Raw genomic sequence first — 22,713 nt, forward strand, 5'->3', positions numbered from 1 at the left:
CGTTCAAGCATTTGATCAATAAAAGGTAAAGGAAAGTGATATTTTCTAGTAGTGGCATTCAATTTCCTATAATCAATACAAACCCTCCAACCGGTTTGCACACGAGTTGGGACAAGTTCATTCTTATCATTCTCCACCACCGTCACACCTGATTTCTTTGGTACTACTTGTACCGGGCTTACCCATTTGTTGTCGTATATGGGGTATATAACACCCACTTCCAAAAGCTTGAGTATCTCCTTTTTCACAACTTACATCATGGGAGGGTTCAAACGACGTTGTGTTTCCCTTATAGGCTTTGCATCATCCTCCAAACGAATCTTATGCATACAAACGGCAGGGCTTATACCCTTGATATCATCGATTGTCCATCCAATGGCCGTCTTGTACTTCCTTAGCACCCTTAGAAGTTGTTGCTCATGTAATTCACTAAGCTCGTTAGAAACAATCACAAATAACTCTTTCTTGTCACCCAAGTACAAGTACTTTAAGTGACTTGGAAGAGGTTTCAATTCTAATTTTGGAGATTTAACAATAGATGGTAAAAGTTTTTCATCACTGCATGGTAAAGAAATAAAAGAGATATTATGAGTTTTCGGGCATCCTTGTAGTGAACTAAGATCACCAAGGGCTTCCTTGACTTCATTACCATACTCTACACCATTATCCATGGATGTAGTTAAAACGGTTTCCAAAGCATCGCCACCATTCAATTCAAACACTTGTTGTGCTAATATATCCATAACATCAATAGAGAAACAAGAGTAGACGTCATTAGGATCTCTCATCGTCTCAAAAATGTTGAAACGTATTATTTCTCCATCAAACTCCATAGTTAGCGTTCCCTTATCCACATCAATAATGGTTTTCGCCGTTTTCATGAAGGGATGCCCAAGTAGCAATGGAAGATATGAGTCCGGTGAACCTTCATTCATCTCTTACACACAAAAGTCAGCTGGAAATACAAGTTGATTAACCTGCATAAGAACATCCTCAACAATACCCATTGGGTAAACATTAGAGTGATCGGCTAATTGCAAAACAATACCAGATTTTTTAAGAGGACCAAGATCAAGTGAATTATATATGGACGCAGGCATAAAATTAACGGATGCACCTAAATCTAACATTGCTTTGTTAAATGTAGTGTTACCAATAGTGACGGGAATGTCAAAGCTACCCGGATCCTTGCATTTCAGTGGGAGTTTATGTTGTAAGATTGCCGAAGCATTCTCTCCCATACTTAGCACTTCATTACCTTGGAGCTTTTTCTTATTGGTACACAAGTCCTTTAACACCTTTGCATACTTTGGCATTTTCTTTATAGCATCTATGAGGGGTATGCTCACATGAATCTTCCTTAACACGTCCAAAATCTCCTTTTCGAGTTCCTCCATTTTGGACTTTGCAAATCTGCGAGGGAAAGGTAAAGGATGAACATAAGTAGGAATAGGAGTTTTAAAGTTAGGAATCGGTACCTCGGTTGTTTGGGGAATTTCATCCCTTTTTTCCTCCAACACCGACTCCTTGGGTGTTTCCACCTTGCCCGAATCAGTAACTTCGGGTTGCATAAGTTGTGTACCGCTTCTCAACGTAATTGTATTGACACCCTCTGTTGGGTTAATAGGTTGAGAAGGGAGTTTCCCACTATTTTGTGCTTTCAATTTGTTTATCTCAATCGCCATGGATCCCATTTGTGTCTTCAAATCCTTAATAGCGCTCTTAGTCTCTTGTTGGCTCTCTTGAAACATGGTACCAATGCCTTGCATCATCTTTTGAAGTTTTGCATCAATATCCGAACCTTGACCTTGCATTGATTGTTGTGGTTGCTGAAATTATTCTTGTTGTGGTTGAAATCCACTTGGACGGTTGAAAGTAGGTTGTTGAACCGCTCCTTGCTTGTTGGCGTAGCTAAAATTGGGGTGGTCTCTCCATCCCAAATTGTAAGTGTTGGAGTAGGGATCATACCGTCTTTGCTGATTTGGGAAGATCACATTAGCTTGTTCATCGGAGTCTTCATACCCTTGAGAAGAACTTTGTATCACCGCGGCTGCAACTTGTTGCAACATTGTTGTCACGTTACCCATTTGTTGACGAAGTTCCTCTACCTCGCTCACTTCATTTACTCTCCTTAAGAGCACGTCCGAACCACGACTCAAGAATTGTTGTGAGTTGTTCTCAATCAACTCTCTAGCTTGTGCCACCATTTTGTTCACTAGTGCACCACCACCCGCAGCGTCAAGAAGATCCCTATCACTTGAATTGAGTCCTTCATAGAAGTATTGGATGATCATTGCATCGCTGAATTGATGGTGAGGATATCTTGCCACCAATCTCTTGTATCGTTCCCAACATTCATATAAGGATTCTCCCACATTTTGCTTCATCCCGCAAATCTCCTTGCGAATTTGAGTAGCCTTGCATGCTGGAAAGTACCTCTCTATAAAGAGTTTCTTCAACCGATTCCATGTTGTGATACTTCCGGGAGGTAAATAACACAACCAATCCTTAGCATTATCCATCAAAGAGAATCGAAAAACTTTCAACATTGCACCATCCGCTGGAAGCATGGCCGTGACGATGGTGTGGAAGTCCATAAGATGCTTGTTTGGGTCTTCATTCACCATGCCATGGAACTTTGGTAATTCTCTAAGCAACCTCGGCTTGATCTCAAAAGTAGAATTTGATTGAATACACCCTTGTTGTGTATCCAACTTGTGAGAAGACAAGTCCTTGAGTGTACGATTTGCATCACCTATTGCTTCTTCTTCTTCTTCTTCAAAAGGTGGTTCTTGTTCAACCGGTACCTCTTGTTTTAACTCGTCTTCCATTGCTAGCTCTTGTTCTTCCGTTGTACCTTGACTTGGTTGGAGTATTGTGCCTCTTCGAGTGGCTATTCCGCACCTTGGATAGTTCCAATCTTTAGAAGCCAGGGATTAGGTACCTGAAAACAATCATCACAAACAAGTAAGAAATAAGACAAGAAACAAAAAGCAAATATGGAAGAAAAAATACTGAAAAGAAACTAAAAACTTAATAACAAGCCGATGCCTCCCCGACAATGGCGCCAAAATTTGATCGGTTGTCAATCGACAAATATAATTTCACTTCCTTACTCAACTACAATAATGTAGAAAGTGGTAGGAAAGAGTTCGTATCCACAGGGAGGCCTTTGTTGTTATGCAATTTTTGGTTTCTAAGATAACCAAGAGTGATTTTTTTTTTTTTAGTAAAAATAAAGTAAAGCAAAGTAAATAATTGGAATAATCAATAAAGAGAAGACATTGGTCATGGGATAGTATTATTCACAAGCATGTATTTTTCATCATTGAATAGAATTGATAATTTAATCTCTTATTTATTAAAAGTCCTAGAATACCTTGATCGCAAGAGTATTCCGCTAATTCCCTAATTTCATCACAACCACATTAAAAGATGCATATGTGAATTCTTCCTAGAAAGCAACCCAAAGTGTAAAAGTACAATTAAGTTTAACTCACTAAAAGCTTTAAGATTTATGGAATAAGACTAATCAAAGCAAACAAACGTGTAAGAGCACTAATTTGTTTTAACCATGGTTATGATTCATATGTGACTAATAGGATATATCACTACAAGCACTAACCACAATTATACTACTTTAAATCAGGGACAAACAACTTTTACATATTGAAAACCCTAATATAGCTCTAGAGATGAAAGCAAATTGGATTGATTCCGGACTCAACCAATCAAACAATCAAATCCTAAAACACAATAAACCATGAATCATAAACAATAAAGTTGAGACAAAACTAATACATATAATCAAATAACATGCATTGAGAAATCAACTTTTATCCCATAACCAACAAGTGTATTTAGTTACTCATAATAATGGAGTTCATCATCATCATGATCAATAAAATAATAAAGAAGATGAAAGCAAAGCAAACCCTAGAAGTAGTTTTCTCCAAAGCTCCAAGAAGAATCATAAAAACGTAAAAATCCCAAAAGTTGTAGAAGTCTTCCTTTTATATCCCTTTGCTTTCCAAAATTAGGTCAAAATTTTAAAGCCCATTAGATGAAAATCCGCGTGGCCCAAAAATCATAAAAACCCGTGTAGAAACTATGCCGAAAAGTGGTCGGTAGTTAGCCGGAGAGTCGCCGGAAAAGTGCTCATGTGACCGGCAAAGTCCGCCCGATCACAGGTCAACGACATGAATCGGTCGGGTCAACGAGTCGACTCGGCCAACTGGGTTAAGTGAGTCAGAGTCAGCCCAGATGACTGTTCCATTCTGCCAAGGCCTAAGCTATTTCATAGGCTGAACTTGTGTTGCACAATGATTGTGCTTTAATCCTCTCAATCCATGGTCACGGCTCAGATTCTGTATTCTGCAATTCCAGTTCAGTTGCATTTCTTCTTGTAACCTGCAGCTCAACCTCATGGCTTGCTTCTCGCAAATAAACCATCATCATAGCCACTGCATCATGATCAATCATTCTCCTTCTCAGTCATACCACCTGTGTACATCCATTGCAGTTGATTAATCTACACAACATCACCACCTAACAGCTGCATCTTTCCCAGCACCTCAAACACATTCCACTTTAGCTTCACTTTCAATCTGTTACAGATACCTAGCATTCATCTACGCAAACTCAAGTCTTCCCTGCGCTGCTAACTCAACTCCAACAACTTCAGGCACCATCTCAGGCCAGCCAACACCATCATAGTCTTCTAGTCAAATTTCGAGCAATACTGCCATTAATCACTCTATTTTCGTGTTTATCATTGCCATTCATGTTGCCTCTCGAGCTCGTCATCAATACATCTCCATTCCACCTGCAATGCCATTATCCAGAACTGCAGCTTTACCCATTTGACCAGCTTAATAACTTTAGCAGCAACCATTCCTGCGTCTAGCCTGCGACAACGCCATATCCTTTGGCTCCACCGCTGTATCATTTCAGCTGCTCCATTCCCAGCTGCTACTGCAATTGCCAATCCATTGCAGTCAGCAAACACCAGTCCTCTTCTACCACCAACTACAACCCTGTGCAGCTTCACATCATTCACAACTCCAATCCTTAACCTACAACAGCTGCTTCTAACTCAAGTTAATCAATCCCTGGATCACATCTCAAGTGCATCAATCAGTCATTACCAGATAAAATCCAGCAACACCATTTCAGTTCAGCTCACATGCTTATCACTCAATTGCAGCCAACTTCAATGTCACTCCATGTAGTTTCAGCCCACTAATCTTCATAACAGCACATACATTGAGCCATTCCTCCATAACCTGCACCTTCTTGCAACCCTTTAGATCATAGCAACAGACAACACTGGAAATCCAACTCAATACCCCATTTTGTTCTTCTTTGCACTTCAAATCTGCTCTAACTTACCACTAAACTCCATCACTGTTTCACCAGCAACAGTTCATTACCACTACCACTGGCCACAACACAACCCATCCTTCTTCAGTTCATCTCAGTTAAAACTCCTTTGGCAAAGACACCATTCCCTTCAGAACCTAAGCATACATCTATTACTCTCATCCATCTTCTGCAGTATTACAACTAAGAAACACTTCTTGTTCACAACGTTACCTTCAGCTCCTTATTACCTGCTATGAAGCATCTCCACCAGAACCAACACCAACACTAGATACCACCACACAACTAACAGAAACTCCAAAAACAACTCGATTCATGATACCCTCATTTAACAAACCAAGTTCATCACTTATGCTCGCATCTCCTCTGCGTCTTCTCAACAGTACTTCATAACCTGCAATTTCAGATTCATATCAAACCTCGTCTTCTCGGCCACCAAAACTATCAGGACAACCATCTTCTACCCCAACTGAAATGAACCATCAAAACCCATCTCAAATCTAACCATCTTCGATTCACCAGCTCAGGCCTCAAACAAACCCATTCCTGCTTGCCAAATCCAGAGCCAACCACTGCCTTATTCTTCAACTCTTTCTTCCCCTGACCGAACTCACCACCAGGACCAAAAATATCAACCATTTGAATCATTTCAAACCCTAATTCGTAAATCAACAGAAAACCCCTCTCTGAGATCTTAAATTTCACACCTAGACATTCAAAAATTCGAGATCTGTTTCAAAGTTTCAAACTCATCTTTCTTCCAGTGATTAAACCCTAACTCTGTGTTTCTCCATGTTCTTCTCTTCCGATGAAATCACTTAGCAGAAAACCACCACGATAGCTCTCAATCGATCATATCTTCGATCTGATTCTCTCAGCAGTAACAGCTTCTTCTCAATCTCCCTGAGTTTATATCACCACCAACAATAGCGTATCTCTCGGTTTCAGACTGAATAATGAGAAGAATTACAACTTCTATGAATTCTAAATTTGTGTAGGAGGTGGAATTGATATTGACACCCTTTACATTAGGATAAGGGACACCCAGTTCATCTATGGCATGTCAGTTTCGCAGAACTGACTGCCTACACTCTTCCTTGCTCGGCTGTCAGTTGCGGGGAACTGACCGTTCATTCTTCGCCTACTTTGCGCAACCTTAGTCCGCTCCAGGTATAACTCGCCAGTGAATTGACCTTGTTTCATTTACGCTCCAAATGGACATTTTCTCCTTCTTTTGCTCCAAACGACTCCAAAGTACCTAATAACTCAAATTCAAAATAAGATACATAATTTACAAGAAAAATAGCAAAGAAAGCATAAATACTAGATAAAAATTAGGTGTTTTAGACACCTATCAATATTGGTCTTTGGTACCATTCGAGTTATTCTCATATCAATCAATCTCACGGATTTCTATCTAGTTAATTTACTGATTTTATCGAGAAAGAGATAAAACTCTTTGATATCTTTCTTGATTGAGTCTCGCTTTTAAGTTGGTGCTATCAGAATTATATTGGAGTTTAGTCCATACAAATTACCGAATGAAACATTGGGTGTTGTTGTTATAACCCCGCATTTTCATCTTAAACAAATAATGCATCAGAATCTAACTATCCTTCATAGGTTTTATCCTCAGGTATGTCATTAAGTGTACTGTAATATGCTTTGTTTCCTTTACAGGATATTCGATTGGTACAATTTCTAGCCACGTGTCCAAAACCACAACATTTGAAGCACTGAATTTCCTTACCATCATCGGACACAAAGGTTGTCTAGATGGTGATTTGTTAAGGACCTATTTGTATGTCTTTTTTCTTAAAAGGTCCTTAACACGTTGTCTAAAAAGTGTCATTTTTGAATCAAGCTCATTGTCAAGAAGTATTTCATCTTCTTTGCAGCATTCTTAGCCCAATTTTTTACTAAATTTTTCCGAAGATTGGTTAGTATCGTTTGATGCTTCAAATGTGACATTCTTGTCTTTTAACTAGACTTCATGATCAAATATCTTTAACTTTCAAACAAGTGAGCTTCGAGAAGGTGTTGGAAGATCATTTGATTTCATAATTGCATGTTTTTTATACTCGTATTTAGATGGTAACGATCTGATAAGAAGGAAACTTTGAAAATCTTAGAGACTTTTACATGAAACTCCTCAAAAGTATCGTTATCATTTATGTGAAGTTTTTCTCAATCACAAGTGAGAGTTTGAAGTCTAGCTTCATTTTCTGATGGGTTACCTTCTAACATAATCTTAGGGTTATCCCAATTTACCTTAGAAGTTCGACACAATGAGACATGATGTTGAAGGTCTCGGCTTACCGTGTGTATTATAACACTCAAACGATATGATTTATGCTTGGCGGGATCCTTTTCTTCACTTGAGTACGAAGATAAGCGTTTAAACTCAATTTTCAGATTTTCCACTTTCGGACGTTCATGTCCAATAATGACTGATAACAAGGTATTAAAATCGCGTTGTTGATGGTGGTTTTTAGTTCAAGGTTAAAATTGTAAAACCTCACATTTAATGTGTCGTCACTCTGCAAAGAAACAGAGCCATGTAAAGTGATGAGTGTTCAACCTCTCGTATTTATTGAGCAACTCAATATGTTTACATGAAATTTATCCAGACTGGTGCATGTAGTAACAATCCCAGACTAAGCAACTGATCTTCCATGGATTAGTAGGTGCAAAGTCCTACCCAAAATCAGGAAGCAAGAACAAAGGAGTCGCGGAGTAGGAGAAACAATGAGAGAAAGCGTGGCCATGCCATAGGCCAGCCGGCGCCACTTGGCCACGCCCCATGCTACCCAGCCGGCCCTTACTCCTTTGTCGACCAATCATGTCGCTTTAAACCTGCCACACTCCCATGAGTTGTGGCTGGGCCCATACTTGCCGGCCCAATTCCCTATCGACCAATCAGGTCGCATTAAACCTACCACGCGCACCAGAAATGTGGCAACACTCGTACTTGTCCGACCCCATCTCTTTTACTGACCAACCAGGTTGCTCTAAACCTGCCATAATATTAAAATAGGTGGAATTGCATCAAGTGGTCACCAGGCCAAATTGGCTTCCCAAAGATTGTACAAACAACTGGGAACGTTTGGTAAACAATTTTAGTATGATCTACATAGCAAAAGTTTCGTATGTATGTTTAGCATAACATACTAAAAATTCAAATCAATCGGAGTAACGAGCTAAGAGATACAGCACAAAAGGCGAGCTAGGTCGTGGCTGAAAAACTGACAGAATCCCTCCTGAATTCTTCCTGAGTTTTACTGTCGGGCTGTTTTCACCTCCTAAACGAGCTCAAAACCTAAATATTCTCGATTGGGGAGATAGGAAATTATTTTCCGATCAGAATGGAGGGTCGGACCATCAAAATCTGAGTTCGTACGAGAATTCTACAACGATTTTAGTGAGGGTCCCACATCTGAATTTTCTGATTACGAAATTTCATGAGTTAACACAAATTTATGTAAATCATCTCAGCCATCTAACTTGGCTAGCCAACTTAAATGGTTTATATTGAATTTGGGACAATCATCTCATCCATCGACATGTCGCATGCCTCATGCGCTAATTAGGGTTTCGGCATGCCAAACCATAATTTGGACAAAGTTGTCAGGCGCCGACAGAAGGTAGCCATAATCAACGGCCAACCTTCCTCATGAGATGCAATCTGAGCCATCCGAGTTCGCCACCGATATGACAGGCTTGTGGCAAGTTTTCGGTGACCAAACGCCTAAATCTAGTGGCCATGGCTACGCCAGTCTCCACTTGCACCACCGTGCCACTGGCATGCACGAGCCATGCCAGTCATGCTGCATTGCCACTGGCGTACACCAAAACGCCATTGCGCCATTATCAGGCGCCAACACAAGGTAGCCATAATCAACGACTACCCTTCCTCATGAGATGAGATCTCAGCCATCAAAGTTCGCCACCTAACTAACAGACGTGTGCTAAGTTATAGGCGACCATCTAAAACGAGCCTACTAGCATCACATGCTATTTTCATGCGGTCGGCCTCTTGATTTTAACTTGCCACACGTAGCAAAATGCTACATGTTTTCCACGAAAACACTCGAGACATCAAACATGTCACAAACTGGGGGATACTCATCAGGGTATTGGTCTGGCGGTTTACAGCGTGCGGCGTGCAATACGCCCGTTACAAGAAAGTGTCATAAAACGGGGCGGTTAGTAATGGCAAGAAGTACTGGTGTAGACGGATCCTTCATTATGGAAACATAATTCCCGACGTTACACGTGACTCTACTCTTCCACTACTCAATCGTTTCCACTTCCTACGAGACCAGGGTACGTTTTATTATGACTTGTATAAATAGGTTTCACCTATTTTCCACCACACAACAAGTTTTGGTCAGGAAAGCAACACAGTATCCATAAATCACCTGATAACTTTTCATTCATCTAGCCAGTTCTACTTTCTGATACAAGTCATAAACAACCACACTTTCAGAATCAACGATTCTGGTCTCTACACTTTCTTCGCTTCCCTCCCTAAGACCAACCCTTATCCTTCACTCTGTGACCGAAGCAAGCCTGGAACGGCCATTTCTTGGTTTAGGCCAGATTTGTACAGATTGATCTCTCGAATCAAAAGTACTCCTGTGCAGTACATTGTTTAGGGTTTAGACTCGTTTCTCATCCACACACACGAAATTACCAAAAACAACAGAAACCATTTTCACCCTCAAACAATTGGCGACCACAGTGGGAGATTAATCTCTCGGTTGCAATATCAATTTCCAATTTCCAATTTCATTTTCAACCCCGATCCCAAGAAGGTAGAACTCAGGTCCAGATCAACAACAAACCCTAGAAACACTAGCACTGAAATCATCCTATGTATTAACGCTCCTTCCAGTGGCATTAATACGCCACCTGTCAACACCATCGGTGCAGAAAATGTCCCTTCAGGCGTTACACCTCCTCTTCCCACTGTTGATTTGATGGAAAGACAAAAGGTTCTCGTAAGGCTCAGACAGACATGGCTACAATTCAGAAAGAGATACCTATTTTCCTCGAGACATTAACGGAGCGGCCACCACAAGAGTCACGTCAACCCCAGATGGAGCTGACAAGGAATACCTTTAACATCCTGCGCAGGCACTTCTGCAGGACGCGCATTTATAGATGGAGAGGCCCGCGTTGCTCTTGAACGCCCAGTAGAAGGGAATCACCATTCCAATTTCATCACACGTGAAGATCAGGAACGAATTCTCCAAAATCGAGGCAAAGAAAATCAGCAACCCTCCTGAGTTCACAAAGACCCTCTTCCCTTCAGGAGCTGCATGATTTCTGGGGACTTCTCCCATAAAATTGTGCAGTCTATGATGAAACATTTATGTGAGATTCTATATTTCTCCAAGGCGCAGCGTCAAGACATATTCGCAGCCCTCAACCTCACTGCATCAGGAAAGCAGTTGTTTCCAGCCAGAGAAGCCGTTCCCAAACCCCAACCTCTCCTGGAAAGCACGATTGATAGATGGAACTGGGGACTCCTAACCACTGTTCACTTGAAGGATGTCGAGTTTGACAGCACGTTGATTGATGCCGCCTCTGACTTAAACAATGTAACCGTCAAGGCTCTGAGAGTTGCAAGGGAAAATCAAACAGAAGAAGCGTATTCTTTCCCATGAGAGAAAAACACGACTTGCCAACCAATACTACTTGTGTCGTCTTCCCATATGACATATCGTATCAAGTCGTTTTTCGAAGTCAAGGGTTAATAGCACCCTCACTGTAGTTTTCTTAAGGACCGCTTCGACGTTTCTCAAGGAGCCGCTTCAACGTTCTCTCCAGAAGTCGCTCCGCTTCAACGTTCTCCAGCAGCGGCTCCGCTTCAACGTTCGTTCTAGTAGACACTCCGCTTCAGCGTTCTCTCCATTAGCTGCTCCAGGATCTGAAGCCGAAGCTTCAGCGTTTTTCCCCATAAGCTTCAACGTCCTCTCCAAGAGACGAAGTCGCTTCAACGCCTCCTTCCTGCCAAGGATCGTGTCGTAGCCGCCACTTCTTCCTGCCAAATATCGTGCCGCAGCCGCCACTTCTTCCTGCCAAAGATCGTGCCGTAGTTGCCACACTCCTTCCTTCCAATGTTCGTGACTGTAGCCACCACACTCGTCCCAAGGATCGTGATCGCAGCCATCCAAGGTTCATAGTTGTGGCCACTTTTTGTTTCATCCCATCAAAGACCTGGGGAATTTTTTGCGCCTATCAACCCGTCATCATCCTGATGTCATCACTAACGCCTGATGCTGCTCACTCATGGGGGAACCTAACATACTCAAAGCCCAATCATGCACGAAGAACATGCCCAGCGGAGACAGAGCTAAGTAACTATCCTTAAACTAAATGTTTTATATCTATTATCCATATTCAATAAGTTTTAAAATATCTTAGCGTTGAGACGTGCAAATTCCTCGACACCACTACTGTGTTGCTAGGCATGCTTCCTCAACACATCCTTCATCTTAGTGTTTAGACGTGTAAAATTTCTCAACACTTACTACTGTGTTGCTAGGCATGCTTCCTCAACACATTCTTCCTCTTAGTGTTGAGACGTGTAAATTCCTCAACACTCACTACCGTGTTGCCAGGCATGCTGCCTCAACACACCTTTCCTATTAGTGTTGAGATGTGTAAATTCCTCAACACTCACTACTGTGTTTCTAGGCATGCTTCCTCAACACATCCTTCTTATTAGTGTTGAGACGTGTAAATTCCTCAACACTCACTACTGTGTTGCTAGCATGATTCCTCAACACATCCTTCCTCTTAGTGTTGAGACGTGTAAATTTCTCAACACTCACTATTGTGTTGCTATGCATGCTTCCTCAACACATTATTCCTCTTAGTGTTGAGACGTGTAAATTCCTCAACACTCACTACTGTGTTGCCAGGCATGCTGCTTCAACACACCTTTCCTCTTAGTGTTGAGACGTATAAATTCCTCAACACCCACTACTGTGTTGCCAGGCATGCTGCCTCAACACACCTTTCCTATTAGTGTTGAGACGTGCAAATTCCTCAACGCTCACTATTATGTTGCTAGGCATGCTTCCTCAACACATCCTTCCTCATAGTTTTGAGACGTGCAAATTCCTCAACACCACTACTATGTTGCTAGGAATTCTTCCTTAACACACCCTTCCTCTTAGTGTTAAGACGTGTAAATTCCTCAACACTCACTACTGTGTTGTTAGGCATGCTTCCTCAACACATTCTTCCTCTTAGTGTTGAGACGTGTAAATTCATCAACACTCACTACGGTGTTGCCAGGCATGCTGCCTCGACACACCTTTCCTATTAGTGTTGAGACGTGCAAATTCCTAAACGCACACTACTGTGTTGCTAGGCATGCTTCCTCAACACATCCTTCCTCTTAGTGTTGAGACATGCAAATTCCTCAACACCACTACTGTGTTGCTAGGCATGCTTCCTCAACGCATCCTTCCTCTTAGTGTTGAGACGTGTAAATTCCTAAACACTCACTACTGTGCTGTTAGGCATGCTTCCTCAACACATGCTTCCTCTTAGTGTTGAGACGTGTAAATTCCTCAACACTCACTACTGTGTTGCTAGGCATGCTTCCTCAACACATCCTTTTTCTTAGTGTTGAGACGCGCAAATTCCTCAACACCACTACTGTGTTGCTAGGCATGCTACTTCAACACATCCTTCCTCTTAATGTTGAGACGTGTAAATTTCTCAACACTCACTATTGTGTTGCTATGCATGCTTCCTGAACACAATCTTCCTCTTAGTGTTGAGACGTGTAAATTCCTCAACACTCACTACTGTGTTGCCAGGCATGCTGCTTCAACACAACTTTCCTCTTAGTGTTGAGACGTATAAATTCCTCAATACCCACTACTGTGTTGCCAGGCATGCTGCCTCAACACACGTTTCCTATTAGTGTTGAGACGTGAAAATTCCTCAACGCTCACTATTGTGTTGCTAGGCATGCTTCCTCAACACATCCTTCCTTATAGTGTTGAGACGTGCAAATTCCTCAACACCACTACTATGTTGCTAGGCATGCTTCCTCAACACACCCTTCCTCTTATTGTTAAGATGTGTAAATTCCTCAACACTCACTACTGTGTTGTTAGGCATGCTTCCTCAACACATTCTTCTTCTTAGTGTTGAGACGTGTAAATTCCTCAACACTCACTACTCTGTTGCCAGGCATGCTGCCTCGATACACCTTTCCTATTAGTGTTGAGACGTGCAAATTCCTAAACGCTCAGTACTGTGTTGCTAGGCATGCTTCCTCAACACATCCTTCCTCTTAGTGTTGAGACATGCTAATTCCTCAACGCCACTACTGTGTTGCTAGGCATGCTTCCTCAACACATCCTTCCTCTTAGTGTTGAGACGTGTAAATTCCTCAACACTCACTACTGTGTTCCTAGGCATGCTTCCTCAACACATTCTTCATCTTAGTGTTGAGACGTATAAATTCCTCAACACTCACTACTGTGTTGTCAGGCATGCTGCCTCAACACACCTTTCCTATTAGTGTTGAGACGTGCAAATTCCTCAACACTCACTACTGTGTTGCTGGGCATGCTTCCTCAACACATCATTCCTCTTAGTTTTGAGACGGGCAAATTCCTCAACAGTCACTACTGTGTTGCTAGGCATGCTTCCTCTTAGTGTTGAGACGTGTGAATTCCTCAACACTCACTACTGTGTTGCTAGGCATGCTTCCTCAACACATTCTTCCTCTTAGTGTTGAGACGTGTAAATTCCTCAACACTCATCACTGTGTTGCTAGGCATGATTCCTCAACACATTCTTCCTCTTAGTGTTGAGACGTGTAAATTCCTCAACACTCACTACTATGTTGCTAGGCATGCTTCCTCAATATATTCTTCCTCTTAGTGTTGAGACGTGTAAATTGCAAAACACTCACTCATGTGTTGCCAGACATGCTGCTTCAACACACCCTCTTCTTTGTGTTGATACGTGCAAATTCCTCAACACCACTAATGTGTTTCCAGGCATGCTGCCTCAACACATCCTTTCTATTAGTGTTGAGACGTGTAAATTCCTCAACACTCACCACTGTGTTTCCAGGCATGCTGCCTCAACACATCCTTCCTCTTAGTGTTGAGACGTGCAAATTCCTCAACACTCACTACTGCATTGCCAGTCATGCTGCCTCAACACACCCTCCTCTTGGTGTTTAGACGTGTAAATTCCTCAACACCACTATTGTGTTTTCAGGCATGCTGCCTCAACACATCCTTTCTCTTAGTGTTGAGACGTGTAAATTCCTCAACACTCACCACTGTGTTGCCAGGCATGTTGCCTCATCACTCCTGTTGGTTTTGAGACATGCAAATTCCTCAACACCACTAATGTGTTGCTAGGCATGCTTCCTTAACACATTCTTCCTCTTAGTGTTGAGACGTGTAAATTCCGCAACACTCACTACTGTGTTGCCAGGCATGCTGCCTCAACACACCCTCCTCTTGGTGTTGATACGTGCAAATTCCTCAACACCACTAATGTGTTTCCAGGCATGCTGCCTCAACACATCCTTTCTCTTAGTGTTGAGACGTTTAAATTCCTCAACACTCACCATTGTGTTGCCAGGCATGCTGCCTCAACACATCCTTCCTCTTAGTGTTGAGACGTGCAAATTCCTCAACACTTACTACTGTGTTGCCAAGTATGCTGCCTCAACACACCCTCCTCTTGGTTTTGAGACGTGTAAATTCCTCAACACCACTATTGTGTTTCCAGGCATGCTGCCTCAACACATCCTTTCTCTTAGTTTTGAGACGTGTAAATTCCTCAACACTCACCACTGTGTTGCCAGGCATGCTGCCTCATCCCTCCTGTTGGTTTTGAGACATGCAAATTCCTCAACAACACTACTATGTTTCTAGGCATGCTTCCTCAACACATTCTTCCTCTTAGTGTTGAGACGTGTAAATTCCTCAACACTCACTAATGTGTTGCCAGGCATGCTACCTCAACACACCTTTTCCTATTCGTGTTGAGACGTATAAATTCCTTGACGCTCACTACTCTATTGTCAGGCATACTTCCTCAACACATCCTCCTTTTAGTGTTGAGACATACAAATTCCTCAACACTCACAACTGTGCTGTCATGCATACTGCCTCAATACATTATAGTGCTGACGGATCCACCACCTCAACACTCATCTTTGTATTCAAGGATCGCTAAACCAACACTACATGGCATCAGCACCCTGTGGCCAAGTCAGAAGTATGCCAATACAAGGATCATAGACTACTCATGCCTCCTGTCAAAGGTTAGTCGAGTTTTCCTGGCAATCTCTTAATGTATTACCTTTCGATTTTTATCCTCATATGTCACCATCTCATGCTTACCACGCAACAATGCCGATGTTACGTGCTAAGCAGGGGACTTAATGTTGATGGTGGTTTTTAGTTCAGGGTTAAAATTGTAGAACCTCACATTTAATGTGCCGTTGCAAAGAAACGGAGCCATGTAAAGTGATGAGTGTTCAACCTATCGTATTTATTGAGCAACTCAATATGTTCACATGAAATTTATCTAGACTGGTGCATGTAGCAACAATCCCAGACTAAGCAATTGATCTGCCATGGATTAGTAGGTGCAAAGTGCTACCCAAAATCAGAAAGCAAAGAACAAAGCAGTCGCGGAGTAGAAGCAACAATGAGAGGAAGCGTGGCCATGCCATAAGCCATTCGGCGCCACTTTTCCACGCCCCATGCTACCCAACCGGACCTTACTCCTTTGTCGACAAATCATGTCGCTTTAAACCTGCCACACTCCCATGAGTTGTGGTTGGGCCCATGCTTGCCGGCCCTATTCCCCATCGACCAATCAGGTCGCATTAAACCTACCACGCGCACCAGAAGTGTGGCCACACTCGTACTTGGACGGACCCCTCTCTTTTACTGACCAATCATGTTGCTCTAAACCTACCACAATATTAAAAGAGGTGGAATTGCGTCAAGTGGTCACCATGCCAAATTGGCTTCCCAAAGATTGTACAAACATCTAAGAACGTTTGATAAACAATTTTAGTATGAGATACATACCAAAAGTTTCCTATGGATGTCTAGCATAACATACTAAAAATTCAAATCAATTGGAGTAACGAGCTAAGAGATACAACACTAAAGGCGAGCTAGGTCTTGGCTGAAAAACTGACATAATCCCTCCTGAATTCTTCATGAGTTTTACTGTCAGGCTGTTTTCACCTCCTAAACGAGCTCAAAACTTAAATATTCCCGATAGGGGAGATAAAAAATTCTTTTTCGATCATAATGGAGGGTCGGACCATCAAAATCCGAGTTCGTACGAGAATTCTACAATGATTTTAGTGAGGGTCCCACATCTGAATTTTCTGATTACGAAATTTCATGAGTTAACACAAATTTATGTAAATCATTTCAGCCATCCAACTTGGCTAGCCAACTTAAATGGTTTATATTGAATTTGGGCCAATCATCTCAGCCATCCACGGATACATGCCGCATGCGCTAATTAGGGTTTCGGCATACCAAACCCTAATTTGGACAAAGCTTCCAGGCGCCGACACAAGGTAGTCATAATCAATGGCTACCCTTCCTCATGAGATACAATCTCAGCCATCCGAGTTCACCACCGAGCTGGCAGGCTTGTGGCAAGTTTTAGACGACCAGCCGCCTAAATCTAGTGGCCATGGCTACGCCAGGCGCCACTTGCACCACCGTGCCACTGGCATGCACGAGCCATGCCAGCCATGCTGCATTGCCACTGGCGTACACCAAAACGCCACTGCGCCATTATCATGCGCCAGCACAAGGTAGCCATAATCAACGGCTACCCTTTCTCATGAGATGTGATCTCAGCCATCAAATTTCGCCGCCGAACTAACAGACGTGTGGCAAGTTTTAAGCGACCAGCCAAAATGAACCTACTAGCATCACATGCTATTTTCCTGCGGCAAGCCTCTTGATTTTAACTTGACACACGTAGGAAACTGCTACATGTTTTCCACGAAAACACTCGAGACATCAAACATGTCACTAACTGGGGATACACATCAGGGTATTGGTCTAGCGGTTTACAGCGTGCGGCGTGCAATACGCCCGTTACAAGAAAGTGTGATAAAGCGGGGCGGTTAGTAATGCCAAGAAGTAATGGTGTAAACGGATCCTTCATTATGGAAACATAATTCCCGACGTTACACGTGACTCCACTCTTCCACTACTCAATCGTTTCCACTTCCTACGAGACCAGTGTACGTTTTATTACGACTTGTATAAATAGGTTTCACCTATTTTCCACCAGACAACAAGTTTTGGTCAGGAGAGCAACACAGTATCCAGAAATCACCTGATAGCTTTTCATTCAGCTAGACAGTTCTACTTTCTGATACAATTCACAAACAACCACACTTACAGAATCAACGATTCTGGTCTCTAAACTTTCTTTGATTCCATCCCTAAGACCAACCCTTCTCCTTCACTTTGTGACCGAAGCAAGCCGTGAACGGCCATTTCTTGGTTTAGGCCAGATTTGTACAGATTGATTTCTCGAATCAAAAGTACTCCCGTGCAGTACATTGTTTAGGGTCTAGACTCGTTTCTCATCCACACACATGAAATTACCAAAAACAACAGAAACTGTTTTCACCCTCAAACACGCGTGAATGAAGAAAATACCTCATATGAGACTTTTCACTTTTGGCGGTGTATTAACCGAACTTGATTCATTTGAACCTGAATTTTTTGTCGTATAGGTTGGACCACACCAAACACGTATTATTAAATCTTTTCGTGTTTGCCTATTTTGACATCAATTGAAATTACGAGGGTACCAAGTACACCATAATCTTTTCGGTATCAACCTATATGACACACACCTTGCATGATCAAATATAGACAGAGACTTTCAAGGAGATAGCAACCACAAGATGTTCACTTGGTATATAGTATAAGTTCGGACCTATCCAACTATGGGATTAAACCAAGTTTTTTGATTAACGTACAATGCAATTACTTTATTAAAATAAACAAATATAAAAGAGAGAAAGTAAAGTAAAAACACGTGTTAGATTGTAGCTCGGTCGAACTCACACGTGTTGCTATATCAAGCTTGTTGTCAAATTTAGTTGATCAAAACTATATCTTGATATCCAGTCTACATTTTAGTCATGTCTCGGATTAGGATTAAAGTGTGTAGTTGAGTTCCAGACTTCACTTCATTCACCAATCAAAGACGGAGATCAACTGAAGACTTTAGAGGATTTCATCAACAAAAGGTATGTGAAGACTGAACCATTCCTATTTACTCAAGTATTCACAATTTTATCTATGAGACTAAGTCATATGACTAAGTGGACTTTAAATCATAACACAAAAAAAATTTCGAGCCAAGTCTATCTTGTTGAATATTTTTCTGAAAATATGAATTAAGATATAAGCCAATCATCTACTTGATGCATTTAGTTAAGAACAATTTATTGTTTATAAACTAGATCATGATTCGAGTTAATCATTTGAAAATAACCTGAAACACTGATATGTGTAAGATTATCATTGATGTTATTCGGGGATGTTTCAAATTGATTAGAGTTTTTAGAACTGCTGAAATCTAGATACAGGGACAGTACATATACCTAATACATGTATTGGCGAAACTGTTTGGGTCTGGATCAGCGGTACACGCACTCAGTACACGTACCGCCATAGGTCTAAGTTCAGTAACGACTTATTGGTACACATACTCGGTATGCATACCAAAAAGTTCTGTTGCTCGTGAACACAAGGGTGGTACACATACTCAGTATACGTACCGAAACGCCCTGGATTTTAACTGCCTTAGGGGTACACATATCCGATACACGTAACTTGGCAGAGTGTCTCACGAAATGGAAGTTGTACACATACCCGGTACACGTACTTACCCAGTCGAACAGTTTCAGATGCATTTTAAAGTATTTCTAAGAGATATTTGGTATTTGAACAACTTTCTAAAGTACACATAACACATAATTGATCACCTATTAAGTTACGATTTTATATCAAGTTAGTCTAAAGTGTTTGATGAAAATGGATAAGCTTATTATGTTCGTATGGCTAACTTTGGTTGACCGTCCTTGAAAAAACTCATTGTACACGGTTTGGTTGAGGTTCATCCTTATCCAAGTGTGTATTTTATTTATGTCTATCTCAAGTTAAACCATCTAATGGTGAAAAATAATCACTTGATTACCAAGTTATATTAGCTTGAATCTCAAGTCGAAATTTATCTAACGATGAAAAGTGTCTTCTCGATTAAAAAGCTATCTTAGCTTAAATCATAAGCAACCTTCGATCTTGAAAGTTTATATAAAGAGAAGCTCGAGCAGCTAGGAAACTTAATCTCGACACTTCTGTGTATCCTAATTGCTAACTAGAGTCGATTCTCTCTTAACCTAGGTTTCCCGTTTTACTAAGAAATATAATTAGGTTTAACGACTTAAAGACTTCGCTAAGGGATTCATGAAGCCAGGTCCGACTATCTTATCTTTGACAGTTCGTGTATCCTGATCTTGCTACTGTTGATTGAGCCTTTATCTTAAACAATTAAGATTGATAAAAAATCACAAAGTTCTTCATCTCAAACTTTATGATTCTACAAGAAATTAACTAGATCATGGTATTCTTAATTGATATCAAGCAGGTTTTCTTGTGAGGTGAATAATAATCTAGGATACTCTTCCGGAGTCGTAAGTACCGGATTTTGAGGTTTGCTGGACCTAGTCTACTACAAACGATTTCCTATCTCACCCGATCTAACGATCAAATGGAAACCAAAATAGGTTTATATATAGGAGACATATTGGTTTAAAAGTCTTCACTTAAGTTGAAGTAACTCTTGTGATTTAAAGGATGTCAGCTAAGGGAATCAATTACGCGTAAGATTCAAGAGGCGTAAGGAGCGTGACTGTAACTGAATCGTTGTGACGGTGGGTTCGGTCTCAACTACATTCCAGTAGGAAGTTATTGATAGTAGGCTAGACTCTGTAGCGGCTTAATACAGTTTGGTGTTCAAATCTAGACGGGGTCCCTGGGTTTTTCTGCAGTTGCGGTTTCCTCGTTAACAAAACTTCTGGTGTCTGCGTTATCTCTTTTCCGCGTTATATTTTTTTTATATATATAATTGAAATATCACAGTTGTACATTAATCAATCAAAGTAGTATATTCATCCTTGTTTGTTGGATAAGACTTGATTGATCTTTGGAATCGTCCAAGTACTCTCACGGTATAATCAGGTTCACGGACTTGTTTTCGTTTTATTACTGATTGTGAGAAAGAGAGATATAAATTCTTTATATTATTCCTTGATTGAGATTCATTAAGTTGTAACTCTCAGAATTGTATTTGAGTTTAGTCCATACAGGTTGCAAAATGAAAAATTTGATGGTGTACTTCTATCCCCGGTCCTTTTCAACACGCAAAAAGATTTTTTTAAGGAGGCTAAAAGTCGTTTGAATCCTCCAATTATGAAAGTCGTAAAGAAAGAAATACTGAATTTATTAGACATGGGAGTTATCTTCCCCTTCTATGATAGCTAATATGGGTGAACTCGGTACAAGTAGTACCAAAGAAATCGGACATTACAATGGTGCATAGTGATGAATATGAACTTGTACCAACTCGTGTTCTAACCGATTAGAGGGTTTTTATAGATTATGGGAAATCGAATGCAACAACTAGAAAATATCATATTTCTTTACCTTTTATAAACCAAATGTGGGAATAATTATCTGGACACTCTCATTACTGTTTTTTTAATGTTTACTCAAGTTACAATCAGATTGCTATAGCACATGAGAATCAAGAGAAAACTATTTTTACTTGTTCGTTCGGAACATTTGCATAACGAAGGATGCCTTTTGGTTTTTGTAAGTCATCCTCTACCTTCCAAAGGTGTATGGTAAGTATCTTTTTAGATTATGTTGAAAATATTATAGAAGTTTTTATGGGTGATTTCAGTGTGTATGGTGATTCATTTGATTTATGGTTGGATAACCTTACATTAATTCTTAAACGATGTGTTGAGACTAATCTTGTACTTAATTGGGAGAAGTGTCATTTTATGGTAACTCACAAAATTGTTTTGGGCAATATTATATCTTCTAAAGGATTAAAATTTGACAAGTCTAAGATTGATCTTCTTCGTACTTTAACCCCTCCCACTACAGTGAGGGAAATGTGTGCTTTTCTTGGTCCCGGAGAATTTTATCATAGGTTTATTAAGGATTTTTCCAAGGTTGCATCACCATTATGCCAACTTTTACAAAAAGACGTGGCTTTTAACTTTGACAACCCGTATCATGAAACCACCTCATAGTTTTCCAATTTGATATCTCCCGGCGTCGCAACTTTAATAACTTTGTTGTATTATATACCCATGTACATGAAACAAATGATATTTCTTTATTTGATCAAGACGTAGATCATTGTTTAGGTCTCGCCAAAAGGAGGGAAGGAGAGACAATCTAGAGTTACAGTTCTGTTGTGAGGACACCAACATGACTGACTTTGGCACTAATATTTCTTTTTTCACCAATTTGGTCGTCGGTATAGAGTTCCTTGATTGGTAAATACTAAATAACACGCCTATATGAGGGAAATATGAAATCGACCCGTCCTGTTTTAGACAATTTCTATGAAAAAAAGATGTAGGTGAAAGAGTAGGCAGTACCAAAACTAATTAAACGCAAACTTATCTTTGTTCATTTTCAGAATGACTTTAAAATTCGGAATATAATTGTAAAAGGAAATCGATAAGTTGCTGGTGTGTTTCTTGAAATCACTTGCATTTATAGTAATCTTTTCACTGCTAGTGAAGTATAAATGCCAATACTCATGAACCGTCTTATATATAGACACATCGAGTTGATAATCCAGCCTAACTAAAATATCTCCCTAAATAAGTAGTAAGAGGGGGTATCTATTCAACCTTAGTTGAAAATTGTTGAACGGACGAATTGAAATTTATCGTTACTAAAATTACGACTTAAAAGCATATTATAGTTCCACATATAATAAACAATGACTCAATGAGTAAATAAAAAGAAGATATGTCTCGAAAAATCATAATATAAAATTAGCAATATGATAAAGTCAATTCACAAACATCCCCAAACCTGTATGTATTTCCAAATACCCGTGAGCCAGGCTTGCAGCCTTTAAAAACATAGCCTCTTATATGGCATGATTCAATAGGTAAACAACTTATATGCCACCATCTAAGAGGTACATATTAGGGGTGTGTGGGGGGGGGGGGGG

At 40.7% G+C, this 22,713-nt stretch overlaps 1 protein-coding gene across 1 annotated transcript; it reads right to left on the bottom strand.

Annotated features, from left to right (window-relative positions):
* Positions 1-964: 964 nt before the first annotated feature.
* On the bottom strand, positions 965-1,912 carry LOC113321359. The gene is made up of 2 exons (XM_026569256.1): positions 1,479-1,912; positions 965-1,413 (listed from the first exon to the last, which is right to left on the bottom strand). Exons 1-2 carry the CDS (start codon positions 1,812-1,814, stop codon positions 1,273-1,275), a joined length of 477 nt encoding a protein of 158 aa, XP_026425041.1. The 5' UTR covers positions 1,815-1,912; the 3' UTR covers positions 965-1,272.
* Positions 1,913-22,713: the final 20,801 nt, after the last annotated feature.

The sequence above is a fragment of the Papaver somniferum genome, chromosome 11 (genome assembly GCF_003573695.1).
Source record: "Papaver somniferum cultivar HN1 chromosome 11, ASM357369v1, whole genome shotgun sequence".
In the NCBI taxonomy this organism is placed as follows: domain Eukaryota; kingdom Viridiplantae; phylum Streptophyta; class Magnoliopsida; order Ranunculales; family Papaveraceae; genus Papaver; species Papaver somniferum.

Bases quoted from the DNA above. Each gene is read 5' to 3' on its own strand.
- LOC113321359 (XM_026569256.1), bottom strand. From the start codon at position 1,814: ATGCAAGGTCAAGGTTCGGATATTGATGCAAAACTTCAAAAGATGATG. The intron at 1,414-1,478 runs GTACCGATTCCT...TTTCCCTCGCAG, and splicing joins AAATTCCCCAAACAACCGAG to ATTTGCAAAGTCCAAAATGG.